At 52.9% G+C, this 18,524-nt stretch overlaps 2 protein-coding genes across 2 annotated transcripts in view; both read right to left on the bottom strand.

The window, feature by feature from the left end:
• The window catches only part of LOC125083716 (NUT family member 2G-like), a 32,147-nt gene that overhangs the window by 10,714 nt on the left and 2,909 nt on the right, over window positions 1-18,524 (bottom strand). Inside the window, 5 exon segments of the mRNA XM_047700563.1 lie at window positions 10,734-11,023; window positions 11,399-11,515; window positions 12,226-12,521; window positions 12,971-13,110; window positions 13,497-13,625. Coding sequence (XP_047556519.1) covers window positions 10,734-11,023; window positions 11,399-11,515; window positions 12,226-12,521; window positions 12,971-13,110; window positions 13,497-13,625 — 972 coding nt within the window.
• LOC125083894 (NUT family member 2F-like) lies at window positions 14,334-17,034 on the bottom strand. Its single transcript, XM_047700897.1, is given in 5 exon segments — window positions 14,334-14,686; window positions 14,689-14,793; window positions 14,796-15,206; window positions 16,455-16,595; window positions 16,991-17,034. Coding segments are annotated over 5 exon segments (870 nt in total). The 5' UTR covers window positions 17,022-17,034; the 3' UTR covers window positions 14,334-14,504.

Genomic DNA, 18,524 nt, shown 5'->3' with positions numbered 1-18,524 from the left:
TCTGTTGGGGTGCCTGGGTGGCTCAGTTGGTTGAGCATCTGATTCTTGATTTTGGCTCAGGTAATGAATGATCTGAGATGGAGCCCCATGTCAGGTTCTATGCTGTGCATAGAGCCTGCTTAAGATTCTCTCCCTCCCTCTCCCTTTGCCCTCATCTCTCTCTCTCTCTCTCTCTCTCAAATAAAAAAGTATGGGTTTTATTGAATCTATAGGTCACTTAATTTTTTTATACTTCATCTTTTTAAATTCAATTAGCCAAGATAAGATACATCATTAGTTTTACATGTGTTCAATAATTTGTCAGTTGCATTTAATAACACCCAGGGCTCATCACATACCCTCTTTAATGCCCATCCACCAGTTACCCCATTCCCCCCTCACCTCCCCTTCAGCAACCCTCAGTTTGTCTCCCAGAGTCAGGAGTCTCTCCTGGTTTGTATTCCTCTCTGATTTCTTTCCATTCAGGTTTCCCTCCCTTATGATCCTCTGCACTGTTTCTTATATTCCACATATCACTGAAACCATATGATAACTGTCTTTCTTTGGTTGACTTATTTCACTTAAGTGTAATACCCTCCACTTCCATCCTCGTTGTTGTAAATGGTAGGTATTCATCCTTTCTGATGGCTGAGTAATATTCCATTGTATGTATGTACCACATCTTCTTTATCCATTCATCTGTTGAAGGGCATCTCGGCTCCTTCCACAGTTGGGCTATTATGGACATAGGTGCTATGAACATTGGGGTGCATGTGCCCCTTCTTTTCACTACATCTGTATCTTTGGGGTAAATACCCAGTAGTGCAGTTGCTGGGTCATAGGGTAACTCTATTGTTAACTTCTTGAGGAACCTCCATCCTCTTCTCTAGAGTAGCTGTACTAGCTGCCATTCCCACTAACAGTGCAAGAGGGTTCTCCATTCTCTACATCCTCACCAACATTTTTTCCCTGTTTTGTTAATTTTAGCTATTCTAACTGGTATAACGTGTTATCTCAATGTGGTTTTGATTTGTATTTCCCTGATGGGTAGTGATGTTGAACAATTTTTCATGTGTCATTTGTATGTCTTCTTTGCTCTTTTTAGAAAGATTTTATTTATTTATTTATTTATTTATTTATTTATTTATTTATTTATTTGACAGACAGAGATCACAAGTAGGCAGAGAGGCGGGGTGGGGCGGGAGGGAAGCAGGCTCCCCTGCGAGCCGAGAGCCCAACGTGGGGCTTGATCCCAGGATCCTGAGATCATGGTCTGAGCTGAAGGCAGAGGTTTAACCCAGTGAACCATCCAGGTGCCCCGTGTTTTTTGAGTGTTGAGTTTGATAAGCTCTTTATAGATCTCGGATACCAGCCGTTTATCTGATATGTCATCTGTAAATGTCTTCTCCCATTCCATAGGTTGCCTTTTACGTTTGTTGACTTTCCTTTGTTGTGCAGAAGCTTTTTAACTTGATAATGTCCCAATAGTTCATTTTTTGCCTTTGTTTCCCTTGCCTTTGGCAATGTTCCTAGGAAGAAGTTGCTGCAGCTGAGGTCGAAGAGGTTGCTGCCTGTGTTCTCCTCAAGGATTTTGATAGATTCCTTTCTCACATTGAGGTCCTTCACCTACTCTGAGTCCATTTTAATGTGTGGTGTAAGGAAGTGGTCCAATTTCATTTTTCTGCATGTGGCTGTCCAATTTTCCCAACACCGTTTGTTGAAGAGGCTGTCTTTTTTCCACTGGACATTCTTTCCTGCTTTGTCGAACATTAGTTGACCATAGAGTTGAGGGTCTATTTCTGGGCTCTCCATTCTGTTCCATTGATCTATGTGTCTGTTTTTGTGCCAGTACCATACTGTCTTGATGATGACAGCTTTGTAATAGAGCTTGAAGTCCGGAATTGTGGTGCCACCAACTTTGGCTTTCTTTTTCAATATTCCTTTGGCTATTCGAGGTCTTTTCTGGTTCCATATAAATTTTAGGATTATTTGTTCCATTTCTTTGAAAAAAATGGATGGGATTTTGACAGGGATTGCATTAAATGTGTAGATTTCTTTAGGTAGCATAGACATTTTCACAATATTTGTTCTTCCAATCCAGGAGCATGGAACATTTTTTCCATTCCTTTGTGACTTCCTTAATTTGTTTCATGAGTACTTTATCGTTTTCTGAGTGTAGATTCTTTGTCTCTTTGGCTAGGTTTATTCCTAGGTATCTTATGGTTTTGGGTGCAATTGTAAATGGGACTGACTCCTTAATTTCTCTTTTTTCTGACTTGTTGGTGTAAAGAAATGCAACTGATTTCTGTGCATTGATTTTATATCCTGACACTTTACTGAATTCCTGTGTAAGTTCTAGCAGATTTGGAGTGGAGTCATTTGGGTTTTCCCCATATAGTATCATATCATCTGCAAAGAGTGACAAAAGTTTGATTTCTTCTTTGCCTATTTGCATGCCTTTAATTTCTTTTTGTTGTCTGATTGCCGAGGCTGGGACTTCTAGTACTATGTTGAATAGCAGTGGTGATGATGGACATCCCTGCCGTGTTCCTGACCTTAGTGGAAAAGCTCTCAGGTTTTTCTCCATTGAGAATGATATTTGCAGTGGGTTTTTCATAGATGGCTTTGATAATATTGAGGTATGTGCCCTCTATCCCTACACTTTGAAGAGTTTTGATCAGGAAGGGATGCTGTACTTTGTCAAATGCTTTTTCAGCATCTATTGAGAGTATCCTATGGTTCTTGTTCTTTCTTTTATTAATGTGTTGTATCACATTGATTGATTTGTGGATGTTGAAGCAACCTTGCATCCCTGGAATAAATCCCACTTGGTCGTGGTGAATAATCCTTTGAATGTACTGTTGGATCCTATTGGCTCGTATTTTGGTGAGAATTTTTCATCTGTGTTCATCAAGGATATTGGTCTGTAATTCTCTTTTTTGATGGGATCCTTGTCTGGTTTTGGGATCAAGGTGATGCTGGCCTCATAAAATGAGTTTGGAAGTTCTCCTTCCATTTCTGTTTTTTGGAATAGTTTCAGGAGAATAGGAATTAATTCTTCTTTAAATGTTTGGTAGAATTCCCCTGGGAAGCCGTCTGGCCCTGGGCTTTTGTTTGTTTGGAGATTTTTGATGACTGTTTCAATCTCCTTACTGGTTATGGGTCTGTTCAGGTTTTCTATTTCTTCCTGTTTCAGTTGTGGTAGTTTATATGTCTCTAGGAATGCATCCACTTCTTCCAGATTGTCAACTTTGTTGGCGTAGAGTTGCTCATGACATGTTCTTATAATTGTTTGTATTTCTTTGGTGTTGGTTGTGATCTCTCCTCCTTCATTCATGATTTTATTTATTTGGGTCTTTTCTCTTTTCTTTTTGATAAGTCTGGCCAGGGGTTTATCGATCTTATTAATTCTTTCAAAGAACCAGCTCCTAGTTTCGTTGATTTGTTCTATTGGTTTTTTTGGTTTCTATTTCATTGATTTCTGCTCTGATCTTTATTATTTCTCTTCTCCTGCTGGGCTTAGGCTTTCTTTGTTAAGTTTGTTGATTTTAACCAAAGAAAAGTTCTACTGGGAACTGATAGGAATTGCATTTTAAGCCTATAAATCAATTTCAGAGGAACTAACATTTTCCTACAACGACTCTTCAAATCCATGAAAGCAATACCTCTCTGCACTGACTTAGTCTTGCTCGTTTTCATTAGTTCTACAAGTTTCATTGTCTGGGTCCTCTACATTTCTTAAAAGATTTATACCAAACATCTCATTTTGGAGGGAACTATGGTATAGGTTTTTGATTTTGGTTTCCAATTGTTTGTTGCTAGTCTATGGTAATATGATCAGCTGCATATTACACTAATCTTTTATTCTGAGACTTTGCTAAAGTAATCTATTATAATTTATTGTGAGTTTTCTCATAGAGAGTCCTGAGAATCTTCAATGTAGACAGTTATATCGTCTGCAAATAATAACAGGAATATTTCATCTTTTCCAGACCATATGTCTGTATTTCCATATCTTCCTAAACCACACTAAGTAGAACCTACAATAATAAGTTGAAAATGGGATGAGAGAAGATATTCTTGTCTTGTTTTTGAACTCACAGGAAAAGCTTTATCCTAGTTCTCCGCCTCCTCCTCCTCCTCTTCTTCTGATTATTATTATTATTATTAGTAGTAGTAGTAGTATGATGTGTTGGTCACCACACAGTACATCATTACTTTTTTTTAAGGTTTTTATTTATTTATTTATTTATTTATTTGCAGAGCGAGATCACAAGTAGGCAGAGAGCAGGCGGTGGGAGGGGGGCGGAAGCAGGCTCCCCGCTGAGCAGAGAGCCCAATGCAGGGCTCAATCTCAGGACCCTGGGATCATGACCCGAGCCAAAGGCAGAGGTTTAACCCACTGAGCCACCCACGTGCCCCAACATCATCATTAGTTTTTGATGTAGTGTTCCATGATTCATTGTTTCCACGTAACACCCAGTGCTCCATGCAATACGAGCTTTCCTTAATACCCACCACTGGGCCAACCCATCCCCCCACCCCCCTCCCCTGTAAAACCCTCAGTGTGTTCCTCAGAGTCTATAGTCTCTCATAGTTCGTCTCTGCCTCTGATATCCCCCCTTCATTTTTCCCTTCCTTCTCCTAATGTCCTCCATGTTATTCCTTATGTTCCACAAATAAGTGGAACTATATGATAATTGACTTTCTCCACTTCACTTATTTCACTCAACATAATATCTTCCAGTTCCATCCATGTTGATGCAAAAGTTGGATACTCATCCTTTTTAATAGCTGAGTAATATTCCATTGTCTATATGGACCATATCTTTTTTACCCATTCATCTGTTGAAGGGCATCTCGGCTCTTTCCAGTCTGGCTGTTGTGGACACTGCCGCTATGAACACTGGGCATGTGGCACATCTTTTCATTACATCTGTATCTTTGGGGTAAATACCCAGGAGTGCAATTGCTGCATCCTATGATAGCTCTATTTTTTAACTTTTGAGACACCTTTACACTGTTTTCCAAAATGGCTGGTAGGAGGGTAGGGTAGGAGGGTAGGAGGGTTCCCCTTTCTCCACAACCTCTCCAACACTTTTTCTTTCTTGCCGTGTTAATTTTTGCCATTCTAACTGGTATAAGGTGGTATCTCACTGTGATTTGGATTTGACTTTCCCTGATGGTTAACGATGTTGAATATTTTTTCATGTGTCTGTTGGCCCTTTGTATGTCTTCTTTGGAGAAGTGTCTGTTTATGTCTTCTGCCCATTTTTTGATGTGATTGTTTTTTGGATGTTGAGTTTCAGGAGTTCTTTATAGATCTTGGCTATCAGCTCTTTGTCTATAGTGTCATTTGCAAATATCTTCTCCCATTCTGTGGGTTGCCTCTTTGTTTTGTTGATTATTTCCTTTGTTGTGCAGAAGCTTTTTATCTTGATGAAGTCCCAGAAGTTCATTTTCCCTTTTGTTTCCCCTGTCTTTGGAGACATGTTTTGAAAGAAGTTACAGTGGCCAATGTCGAAGAGGTTACTGCCTATGTTCTCCTCTAGGATGTTGATGGATTCCTGTCTCGTACTGAAGTCTTTCATCCATTTAGAGTTTATCGTTGTGTATGGTGTAAGAGAATGGTTGAGTTTCATTCTTCTGTATATAGCTGTCCAATTTTCCCATTATTTATTCCCACCATTTATTGAAGAGACCATCTTTTTTCCATTGGGTACTTTTTCCTGCTTTGTTGAAGATTATTTGACCATAGAGTTGTGGGTCCATATCTGGCTCTCTATTCTGTTCCATTGGTCTACGTGTCTGTTTTTGTGCCAGTACCATGCTGTCTTGGTGATCACAGTTTTGTAATATAGCTTGAAATCAGTCAATGTGATGCCCCCAGCTTTGTTTTTCTTTTTCAACTTTTCTTTATCAAAAGCAGAAGGCTTTTGCACTCCAACAATACAGGATCCTGGAGGCTCCCTCCCCCTTCTGTTTATCTTTTTTTTTTTTTTTAATTTCTTTTCAGCGTAACAGAATTCATTGTTTTTGCACCATACCCAGTGCTCCATGCAATGCGTGCCCTCCATAATACCCACACTTGGCTACAGAAAGGGAAATTAGAGAATCGATTCCATTTACTATAGCACCAGGAACCATAAGATACCTGGGAATAAACCTAACCAAAGAGGTAAAGGATCTATACTCGAGAAACTACAGAACACTCATGAAAGAAATTGAAGAAGACACAAAAAGTTGGAAGACCATTCCGTGCTCTTGGATCGGAAGAATAAACATTGTTAAAATGTCTATACTGCCTAGAGCAACCTATCCTTTTAGTGCCGTTCCGATCAAAATTCCACCGGTATTTTTCAAAGAGCTGGAGCAAATAATCCTAAAATTTGTGTGGAATCAGAAGAGACCCCAAATCGCTAAGGAAATGTTGAAAAACAAAAATAAAACTGGTGGCATCACGTTACCTGATTTCAAGCTTTACTACAAAGCTGTGATCACCAAGACAACATGGTACTTGCATAAAAACAGACACATAGACTACTGGAACGGAGTAGAGAGCCCAGATATGGACCCACAACTCTATGGTCAAATAATCCTCAACAAAGCAGGAAAAAATATAGAGTGGAAAAAAGACAGTCTCTTCAATAAATGGTGCTGGGAAAATTGGACAGCTATATGTGGAAGAATGAAACTCGACCATTCCTTTACACTGTAAACAAAGATAAACTCGAAATGGATAAAAGACCTCAACGTGAGACAGGAATCCATCAGAATCCTAGAGGAGAACATAGGCGGTAACCTCTTCTGTTTATCTTTTGATATCTGCCCATGGAATGATGGCTCCCCGCTTCATACCTCAAGACTAACCGCCTGAGATATTCTGTTTATAGAGATCCAGATATACCTCCTTACATCACAGGCTGCTTTTGCGGGTGTTCAGAATGGTCTGGTAGACATCCAGCTCAATTCAAGGACCAGTTGAAATAGGGTCCCCTACTCCTCCACCATCTTTGCCCCTGTCAAGGAGTGCACTTGTGATCCTCACTTTTATCTCTATATAACTTAGAGTTTAAACTTTGGACATATTAGATTACAATGCAATTATATTTTTTCAGTTAACCTTATATGACTTATTCAAATATCATTGGAGAAAACACTTTTAACATCAATTTTATCTAGAAATTCTCAATATTTTGCACTTTCAGAGTAACCAACAGGAGAATGCCCAGATACAGGACACACATTTAGCAGAGTACCCAGAGACTGGAACAGTACAATATCTTCTGCTCTCTGAGACAGCACTAGGGATCCTGCAAAGCCAGTGTCCAGGTAATAATAGGGAGGGAAGAATGGGGTCTGATCTTAATGCACCTCCTAGTTCTGAAGATACCACCATACGTTCACGGTCACTGGTTGATCTGTTTGTATATACTTCTGAGACTATCTTGGCACAATGCTTAGAATCCACATTGGATTGAAAGGTACAGGAAAAATTTTCCATGAACTATATTTCCATTTATATATTCTTAGGAGTCTTATAAGCTACAAAAACCTTAGGAATCCCTCTGCAATTTATGTTTGTGGGTGGAAAACATCTCTACGTACAACGTCCAGACACGTTGTACACGTTCACACAACACGCATCCCTGAAACTGGATCCTCAGAATGAACCAACTCAAAGTACATTCCAAACACAGACGATAGAATGAGAGTGAGATCTGACTTTCAGAGACCCAGGGAGGATGGCAGAACGAACCCTCAGACAGCACAGCGTAACCCCAAGATATTTTACGAAAATGAGCACCAAGGGCCCAGGTGTGCACAGGCATACCAGAGGAAACAGGCCCTCAGAACTCAGGGAGTCATGCCTGGGGCCATCCCAGTGGATGTGCTGGGTGGTGGGGCCCGCTGCCAGCTTGTCTGGGGGAGGGTCCCACCAACAAATACGCCAGGGGGCCGACAAGTGGCGACTATCCAAGCCCAGACTCTCCAGAGCAGACACTTGAGCAGGAATGGCTCCAGCTCGCCCCACTGTCTGTCTGAACACGCAGCCCCCACACCATCCTTCTTGGCCAGAGCCTCCTGTGACACCTGCGTCCAGGGACAGTGGATGATGAATGGAGGCGTGGACACAGGCAGAGCCTGCCCATTACCAGCCGCTGGGCGAGCGCCATGTGTGGGGGCACTGGGGCGCCCTGGCCAGGATCCCACAAGCTGGCTGCTCTCCTCTTCCCGCCCAGCGCACCGTGGCGTGAGGAACACACGCATCTCTGAATGAAGAACAAACATGCAGGCACGGAAGGGTGGCCACGGGAGCCCGAGCTTCCCGGGTGCCCTCAGAAGGCACAGCATTGTCCTCAGTGGTGACAGGAATGCTCCTCTATCCAAGGGATTCCCCAGAACTCCAGGACCCATTGCTGGATCTTGTCCTAGGGGAGCAGGAGGAGGCTCTGCAGCCAAACCCACGAGGCCGACTGACAGGGCCACCCAGGTCCCCAGGCCGCCCGGAGCCCTCGGTGCTCTCGGGAAAGCGTGAGCCTGGCTTCCTGCAGGCTCTCTGGAGACCCAGCGAGCTGACCGGGACCTGCCCCGCTGGATGGTGCAGAGCACAGCTGGGCCCGCTCTGGGTGAGCACCGGGACTTCCCCAGGTGCCCGGATGACCTGGTCCTCACCGCAGATTCGTCCTCACTTCCTGGGAGCTCCCTCCGGATTTGGCCCTGCCACACCGTCCCCGCAAGCTGTCACCTCTCCTAAGTGTTTCTGTGGCGAGGAAGGTTGGCCGCCATAAAAATCTGAAACGTTTCTCCACTTAATTTCCTTCCCGCTGCACAGACCTTCTATTTTCCAAGGAAAAGAGGCAAATCTTCGCGGATGCCGTTAGCATCCAGCGCCCGCTAGGCGCACACCATGGACAGGGACACGGCGGGGGTGACAGGCACGGGGGGGGGGCCCTCTGTTTGGGTCTGGTTGGGCCCCTGAGCCCCTTCCTCTCTGTGAGGGGCAGCCGCTGGGGAGTGCGACCAAGAGGAAACCTCTGCTTCGGGAAGGGGCAGGAGGGTGGGGAGCACTCCAGAGCCGCCTGCCTGGAGAGGGAGGAGCCCCTGTGGGGTGGCCTGCGGATTCTCTGCAGCGGGATGAGGACGCCGGCATGAGTTCCTTTCTTCACCAAACTCTTTGCTGGGGTCGGGAGGAGGGAAGCAGAGGGCCAGGTGTCCCTTGGACCTGGATGGCCTTGGCCCCATCCTGCTTGCAGGAACAGCACATCTGGGAGTGCTGAGTGCTGTAGGGGCCTCACCAAACCCGGAAAAGCCACGAGAATCTAGAACCTGGAGAGGAGGCCGTGGCTGGGGTGGAGGCCGGTGAGGGCCTGGGTGCTGGCTCCTTGGATCAGAGCATCTGGGTGGGACAGGGGTAGGGGCTGGAAGGGACCAGCACTCCTACTGAGGGGAGGTGGGCGGACTGGGAGGTGCAGGGCAGTTGTGGGGGGCAGCAGGGTCACCTCCCTGCATGGTTGGAGAAGATGGCCCTGTCCAGAAATCCCGCCACGGGACTTGCCGCCTGCGCCACAGCTGTGGTTCCTGCGTGCACACCGTGGCCAGTGCCCCCATCTGCCCTCATCCATGCCCCGTGTCTGTCCTCACTGGGATTGGGAGGATCCCCCACTGGCCCTCCTATTTCGGTGATCCCACTGGGACCAGAAGACGCTCCAGCTACCACGAGCCCCAGGCCCAGAGCCCGTCTCCTCAGGCCCCGCACAGGGAGCCCTGCGGGAGCTGAGGACCACCCGCCCAGTCGGACCCGTGGCGGAAGCTTCGGGGAGGCAGAGGGAGCTCCGGAAGATGGGGCTGTCTGCGGACTTCATTCTCAAAAACGGTCGTGGTGCAGAGGGCTCCCCATCCCTGGACGCTCAGGGGTCCGGATGGTGACGGGAGCCCCAGGAAGCCCCTCTCAGGCCCTTCCATCCCGTGGGGAACCCTCTCCCGGCGGCAGCCCACACGCCAGGAGGAAGACAGTGGCCCAGAGCGTTAACCACAAAACTAACTTTATTCCCCATTTACACACGGTGCCCCAGTGGGCTGCTGCCACCCTGCCCCCACGGTCATGACCTCCCTCCCTCCCTCCGTCCCTCCCTCCCTCCCGACCTCCCTTAGGATCTCCCTTCCTCCCTCCCTCCTTCCCTCCCGCAATCAGGATCAGCACCAGGACGAGAAGGACCCCCTAGGCTCCTTGGGGTCCCCGGGGTGTGCCGGCCCTGGAGGGCAGGCCCACTTCTCCCTACTGGCTGCAGTGACGCTTCCTTCTCCTCCCTGTGACCAAGGAGTCACACCTTCTCTTTGCAGGCTGTGAGGGGTGAACCAGCCCCACAGCCAAGGCCGGCCTCCCAGACACCCTGAGGTTGGCCCCAGGCAGGGGCGTCTTCGCCACAGAGGCAGGACCCTCACACAGAGCCCGCTTCCTGGACTTTGTAGCTGGGGGGGTGGCCGGGCCGAGGCCTATTCTCTGAGGAGAGGGGGCCCGTGGAGCCCCCCGTGGCCCCCAACCGCCAGGGCTGGGGATGACTGAGGCAGGAGCGGGACTCTGGGAGAGCCCCCAGGGCAGCAGGCTGTGCTGAGAGGCCAGGAGGAAGGCCAGGCTGGGGAGCTCCTCCTCGTCCTCACTGGACCCATCTGCCAGCCCTCGAGTGTCCCTAGCAGGAGGGGCCTCTCTGAGAACCGGGGCATCCCTGGGGCCCAGTCCAGGGTAGGCGCACCTTTGACCCTGGGGAGGGGAGGGGACCCGTCCGGCTCGAGGTGCAGGGGACTCCTGTCGTCCGGGAGAGAGAGCAAAGGCTCTGGGCCCCGACAGGTGTGTCTGTGCTCGGCCGTGCCTCTGAAGGTCCTGGCCGTCAGTGTCTGCTGGGCAGGCTTTGTCGCTGACCCCCAGCCCCTTCCCGGGACCGGTCTCGTGCTCAGGCGTGGGGCCCGACCGGGCTGCGCAGAGGCGTGGGGGTGCCTGCACACCCTCCTCCGTATTCAAGGCCATCAGTCGTTTCTCCACCAGCTGAGGAAGGAGGTGAGAGTGACTGGCCAGCATAGGCCAGTGAGATGGGGGGATGGGACAGTGGCACTGGGAGAGGAAGGGAGGGTGACCCACGAGGCTGTGGCTCTGCTGTCATCCCCCTGCGTTCCTCCCTCCCTCCCTCCCTCCCTTCCCAGGCTCCCCATCTTCCACTTCCCATTCTCGGCTCTGTGCCCACCCGACGCTGGCCTCCCCAGTGCTGTGATTCGCAAGAAGCAAAGGGGGCACAGAGTCATGTGGGTCTTTGTTTTGGAGTCCCCTCCTCGGGCTCACCTGGGACCCCACTCCCCCCCCCTGCATCGCCTGGGTCCCCTCCATCCCCCAGCTTGCCTGGAACCCGTCCTTCCCCTGGCTCACCTCTGCAAGGCTGAGTCCTTCCTCCTGCTCCAGTTTCTCAGCCAGGGCCAGGAGGTCCAGCTGTGGTTCCGAGGACAGCAGTTCCGCCAGGAAGCAGGGGTGGATGACTGCCTCCACCTGGGACAGAGGAAAGAGGCTGGGGTCATACTTGGCAGGGAGCCCCCTGTGAGCCAGGAGGGTCTGCAGGAAATGTGGGAAAGTAAAGACTCACCCATCCTTCTCCAGATGGTGGGAGAGGTTTTAACGTTACAGTCACTGGCCCCTCCCTCTCTCTCTCTCTCTCTCTCTCTCTCTCTCTCTCACACACACACACACACACGCATGCACATGTGCAGACACACATTCACACATATATGTACACAGACAAAACCTGGGCATGCACACACACACACACACACACACACACACACACAAACACCCCCAAAACATACGTGCACTCTCAGACACACAAAGGACATACCCCTAGGCAGACACACACGTGAGCAGACACACAGGACCACATGCGGACATACACAAAGACATCCACACAAGGCACAAATACACACACACAGGCCTCTACGCACACAGACACGGGTATGCACGGGTACAAACAAACGTACACACAAACACGATGCTTGGGCATGTGTGCACACATGCCTGCACGCACAGAAGTATACAGACATGCCTGCATGTACACAGGCAAATACACAAGTATGCACACACACATGCACACACAGCCCAGGAACAAGGAAAGAGCTTAATGCCAAAGGCCTGAGCTCAGCCCCGATCTGGGCGTTGGAGTGCCAATCCCTGGAATCTTCCAGACACCAGGCTGCGGGCCAGCGCACCTTGGTGACGAAGTCTTCCTGGGAACACAGCTCGTCAATGTAGCTCAGGAGACCCGGGTCCGGGTAGGTCGCGGCCTCATTCTGCTGTGGCTCCTTTCCATCCTCTCCGCATTCACCTGCCGGGCCCCCTGGGGCCGAGTGGCCCGGCCCCAGCAGCCCCTCCATGATGTCCACGTACTCTCTCACAGCCTCTGGAGGGATCTCCTTGGGCGCCTTGCTCTCCGGGCGCCGCGGGGGTCTGCGTGGCTGCTGGCGGGAGGGCTGGGCCCTGGAACCCGCCTTCCTGGGAACGCACGCTGAGGCAGAGCGGGAAGGAGGGAGGAGGCGTGAGGGGCTCCGGCAGAGCGTCGGGAGGGCAGAGTTTGGGGGACACTGATGTCCCTGGGGGCTGGGTCAGGGCCACCGGAAGCTGTGGGCACCGTGGGACTGGCAGAGCGGGGAGGAGGAGCGTCTCACAGCCAGCCACGTGAGCCAGGGCGGACCCACCGATCCTCCAAGGGTCTCCCCACAGCCCACTTCCCAGGCAGACTTTGTGCCGGGTCCTCTGACAGGCGTGGGGAGAGGAGTCAAGAAATTCACTCGGTCAATACCCGTCCTGACAAAGGGCAGCTGAGACCCCCGGCTGCTCTGGTCAAAGGCCAGACAATGTCCCCTTGTGGGAGCAGACACGACACAGGGACAGAGGCCTCCCCTCGGCCCCCACTGCCACGGTCCACCAGCTGTCATGGGAATGCGGGGGCCTTACCTGGCTGCGGGCCCGCTTCCGCGGCTGGGGGCCCCCGCCGTTCAGGCTTCGGGGGCGCTGGGGGAGGCAGGCCCTGGGCCACCTTCACCCACTGTAACTTCTGCATCTGCATCTCCTCCTCCATCTCGAACTCCATGAACCTGGGGGTGAGGAGGCCCAGGCCGCACTGAGGAGGGGGCCCGGCCCTGGAGCCAGCAAGGCCAGCAGCAGGTTGAGGGACCGGGAGAGGCGGGGCCTTGGAGGGACGGCCGTGGCCCCGGCCACCAAGGAGGCAGCAGGCGGGCTGTCCGGCGCATCGCCTCCACAACCCCCTCGGAGGGAGTCCGACCCCAGGCGAGGCGGCCTCAGGTTCCCAACCCCGTCCTGAGACCTTCTGGTGGAGGCAGCGGTGGGTCCAGAGCAAGGGAGGGTGGAACCGCCAGGGAGGTGGGGAGGGCGGCCCTCTGGGACAAGCGAGCATCAGCACAGCCAGACCCTGCCCCCGGCCCACTCGCCCAGCAGCCCCGGGCCAGAGACCCTGACTCACTTTCCCGCCATCTCGTAGTAGATCAAGCGGTCAAAGTTGCTTCTGCTCTGCCACTCCTGCACGGCCCGCCACACTCCCTCTTCCAGCGTCATCGTGGGCTTCAGGCGCGCCAGGGACCTCAGCACCGGGCTGTAAGCCGTCGGGGTCAGGGGCCGGCTGCAGTCCGGTCACCCCCAGCCTGCCCCGGGTCCTCTGGAGCCCGTGTCCCCCACCCAGCATGACCGAGTGCTGGCAGGTGACAGGGGGTTTCGGGGTGTGCCAATCCACCTTCTCAACCACCACGGTCAGCGCCTCCCACCACACCAGCCCTGGGCCCTGGGCTCCAGGCTGACTGTCCACTGACAGGAGCAGGGACGTGGTGGCCTGGCAAGTCAGTCCTTCTGGACTCTGCCTCTCAGAGTAATAATACTCGCGGACATTAAGGTACCCAGCAATGAGTCCAGCCTCTGCAGGAAGTGCCATCACCCCGTGTTCGGGAGGGACCCCAGATGCCATGGTCGGGCCTGCCTGGTCAGACCTCTGCAGGAAGGATCCCACACCCTCACCCCTGCACCACCTCTGCTCCCTCCCCTCCCGTTCTGAGGGATCCTCTGGGACAGCGAGGGTGGGGCCCGCACAGGACCTCTGCGGGCCCTGCACGTCCCAAGCCTCCTCTGCTGCGCTGGTCCCCTGGCCGTGAGATGCCCCAGGCCCATGTTCCCAGGAGGCAGGGTGACAGAGAGCGCGGCACCCAAACCACAGGCCCTCCTCTGACACCCGGACCCTCACGGACGAATGTCACCGTGATGTCTCTGGAAGGGACAGGTTGGCTGGACAACCCCCCCACCACCACCACCCCAATGTCAGTTGAGATGCGTGACTGAAAGGTGTCCTGGACCAGAACGTGCCTTCCTAGAGCAGGGACCCGGCCGCAGCCCTTCTTCCCAGCGGCCCTAGATCACCGCCCTGTGTGCGCGCCCCAAGGTGGGCTTGCGTGAGGGCTGCAGGAGAGCAGAGAGCAGAGGCCACTCACATGAGAAAGCAGGAGAGAGCTTCTGCGTCGGGGCTCTGCGGGAGGTGCCTCCGGGCCAGCGACTTGAAGCGCTGCCAGCGCCGGAAGTTCTCGTAAACACTCTTGGGGTTACAGGAGTCCTCGGGCGAGGCCGTGGTCCGGCTCCTGGAAGCTCCGTGAGGCTGTGGCCTGGCGTCGACTGGGGCACGACGGTGGTCAGCTGCGCGGCTGGGGGCTGAGCCGGAGGTGGAAGGCTTGGGGCCGAGCCTCCCTTGCCAGCCTGGGAGCCCCCATGGGCCGAGGCAGCATGCTGGTCTCCACCGCAGAGGCTGTCACGAAGAGGGGTGCGGGACACGCAGCACCCCCACAGAGGGCCCCTGGAGCACTCCAGCTGAGGGGGGCCTGAGTGAGGACGATGGTCTGAGTCTGGGGGGTCACTGAGCACCCCTGTTCTGACCGGACCTGCACAATGACATTGCAGGTCCCAGTCCCATTGGGGCCGAGGCCAGCCTCTCCTGCCACCAGCGGAGTCCTGGAGAAAGCTGGCAGCACCAGGGGGCCACCAGGAGGGAATGGCGGGGTCATGAGGGGCGGCGGGTGCTGCCCCCACAGTGGCCGGTGAGGGGCGCCGGCAGTGGGTGCGGGGAAGGGCCGTGCCATGAAAGCAGACAGGGAGGCTCCTGGGTCCGTGGCCACATGGGGTCCCAGCACTGCAGATGCTGTGGACAGAAGGAAAGGGCCGGATGGGGTCAGAGAACCCGCAGCCGGGAGGGAGGACCCGGGGCCCCCTTAGCCCCGGGGAGCAGAGCAGTGAATCCCGTGGCATCGCGTGAGGGGCATCACGGGAAAAGGTGCGGTTTGCCAGTGTCCGAGAGTGATGTCCATGCTCTGGCCTCCCGCAGGGAACTCCCGCCCCCGCCCCTCCCACCACGACATCCTGTCTGCACAGGCGGTTGGGCCAGCACTGCCTCTGAGAACCACCCACGGACCCCCCAGACACGACTCTCCAGCCTCACGGGCTGCCTCCCAAGACGTGGGCCTGGCTGGACCCCTGACCTGTGGGAAGTGGCCTCAGCGGGCCCCCTGGCAGCTGGGGACCTTCTGCAAGGTCCCTCCTAGGCACCTGTAGGGCCTCTGTGAACGGACAGCGTCTGAACCATTCGGGCCCCTCTCCCGCCAGCCTTCCCGTTCCCGACGCTCCCTGGGAATCCCACCCTCTCCTTCCCGGCCCAGCACAACCGAACAAGAACGCTTGACCTGGATCTCTGCCAGGAAAGCTCCCCCCAAACCCTGCGGTAAGCCCGTCTCAGAACCATCCACACACCCCGGACACAGGGCCAGGGTCCAGCAGCCCAGAAAACAGGACAAGAGGAAGCAGGTGGGAACTGCGTTTTCCTCAAGAGGGAGAGCGACCCAGAGCGGCTGAGGAACCCGAGCCCTACCTTGAGGCCTCCCGGTGCCCCGACCCTGCTGAACCCAAGACAAGGCCTCCGTGGCCTGCGGACACGTGGGCTCGGAGTGACCACCGGCCCAGGTCTCGGGAGGACACGTCACTGCACACTTGGCCGCACACAGCCCCATGCAACGACGTTCTGGCTAAGACCGCCTCTCCGCCTGCCCCGGCCCGCGCCGCCGGCAGGACACACTCCCACCTCTCCCTGCAAACTGCCCAAGGAGGCGTGTGCCCCCGGAGAGAGTCGGCGAGAGGGCCGCCGTCCTTTCTCCACACACAGGGCGTTTCCCCCGACAGGGCCTGACCCACCTCCAAGGAGCCCCTCCCCAAGGTCCTTGCAGGTTTCTGCAGACTCCCGGCCTCTCGGCCCCCAGGCCAGCTGTCCTTGGGGGTCCAGTGCGCTCCTTCCTCTGCCTAACCCCACCGGAGTGCCCCTGGCCGGCGTCACATTTGAATCCCGAGGACTTCAGGGGTGGCCTGGGCCCTGACACGTCCAACCCAGCCAAAGGCTCACCTCCTTGTAAAGCCATCCCCACAGGCAGAGGACGCCGCCGCCTGGCAGCCTCCACACTGAGGAAAGTCAGGTCCGGGCCCCACACGGTGAGCTGCTCCAGGAGACAGTCGGGACCCAAGCCAAGGACGGAAAAGTTTGAATCTAAACAGGGCGAGAACGCAGGACTTCATGACATTCTGTGGCGGGGGAGGGGCGGAGGGCCCCTGCCCTGGCTGGGGTGGGGAGACATTCCATGAGTCGGGCTCTGGCAGGTGGGCCAGAACCCAGGTTCCTTTCGAACGATGCAGGGGCAGCACAGTTGGGGCGCGCGCCTTTCCAGGCAGTTCAGACACTGTTTTTCCAGATTCACCGCACCAAGGTGTGACCCGGTGCTCCTGGCTCGATTTTGTGTCCAGAGACCTCGGCTCGTGTCCCTCCACCCGCTCTGCTTCCTACCTGGCTCTTGACTCCTTCAACAGGGGCTGCGCAGGGGCGCCTCTTCCTCCACCTCCTACTCCTGGCAACCCGGCCCCTTTCTCCCAGGAACCCAGGGTTACCTGTGTCTTTTAGATCTTCAGAGAGATGCATTGTGCCTCAAAAAGTCAATGTACGCCCTTCGTTTCTTGAAGAATGAAAGCCTATTTCTCTCCGGTTGAAGGTTGAGAGAGGTCCCAAAATGTGTGTGGATATGCACAGTGATTCTTCTTGTCCTGGTAATGTGGCTCCTCTCCTCCTTTCTGGGGGCTAGATTCCCAGAAGAAGTGCTACAGTCCTCTAAATTCGGAGGGCCCCATCGAATGGGGTGGCCAATTTTAGCAAATAACAATAATGGACACTCAATTAAATTAGGATCGCAGATAAACATGGAATCAGCGTTCACAAGAGTTGTGTCCCATGCAATATTTGAGATACACTTTTCATGCAGATCTTTCCCCCCTTTATCTAATTTTGCATTGAGGTGGGATTCTCTATTTTATCTGGCATCTCTACCAAAAATGTGTAACGTACCCAGTTATTATTAGTCCCTTACCTGTGAGAAAAAGATCTTGGATATGAACACTCCAGAGTGCTATCTCGGCTTCACTGCAAAGCTCATTTGTGTACACAGACACACACACACACACACACACCCGTATCTGCGGGCTCTTTGAATGATTTGGAATTTGGAAGAAGGCCATCATATATCACTGAGTGTCTAGGCTTAGTGGGGGTAGGACAGAAAGAAGGCATAGATCTTCCCCTTTCTTACTTCGAAGGGGCATAGAAAGACCCGATAGCCCTGGTTTTTTGAGCCGTTACAATCCCTGCTCATGAAATGGATGTGCCCCTTGAGACAAAGCCTCCTGGGGTACCACTCCTATCCATTTCCCACTCACACAACCAGCTTCCTCTAAGGGCTGGCCGGCCACTCTGAGCCTGGAAGCCCTGCTCTGGGCTTGCAAATGGTAGACCCTCGTTCTTTGGAATCCAGGCTCACACTGAATGGGGTCCCATGTACGTGGGAATCATGGTAGCACCCCTTCAAAATCTCACGGACTCTTATCTTCATGGTTCACGTCAATGTCAGTTATTGGGAACACAGTGATGCGAAGGAGCATTGATTGGTGTTTTCCTTGTGAGAAGAGAGGACTGTCAGGAAATGGGCCAAGGGTGATGAGGGCTGAGAACTTCAGAGGCTGAAGCCAGATGTCTCGGGACAAGCCTCATTCCCACCGCCATGACGGCAGAGTTCCTACGACAGCAGGGTGTTGGGGAAGGAAAGGGACGTGAGAAGGATGGCTCCGCTCTGAACTGGCACTGAACAAGAACTCCTTTTGGTTAAGGCGCTGAAACCCTTCTTGCCTCCCTCCACCCTCCTCAAAGGAAAGCCGACTCCAAAGACCACTGTTGGGTGAAAAGGAACCTGGGGCCATTTTGAAGGGGAAGGGCCATGGACTGTGAGCCCAGGGCCTGGGCTGCTTCTCCCCCTCACCCCGTGTTACAGTTGTGGAACAAGTCACTTCTCAATTCCTGCCCCATTTCCTCATGATTTTAAGTGTTCTCCCAACACACCCCGTGACTAGGTCTAGGCAATATTGATATGGAAACTTC

Source organism: Lutra lutra, chromosome 13 (genome assembly GCF_902655055.1).
Source record: "Lutra lutra chromosome 13, mLutLut1.2, whole genome shotgun sequence".
Lineage (NCBI taxonomy): Eukaryota > Metazoa > Chordata > Mammalia > Carnivora > Mustelidae > Lutra > Lutra lutra.
This window is presented reverse-complemented; position numbering and strand designations above follow the sequence as displayed.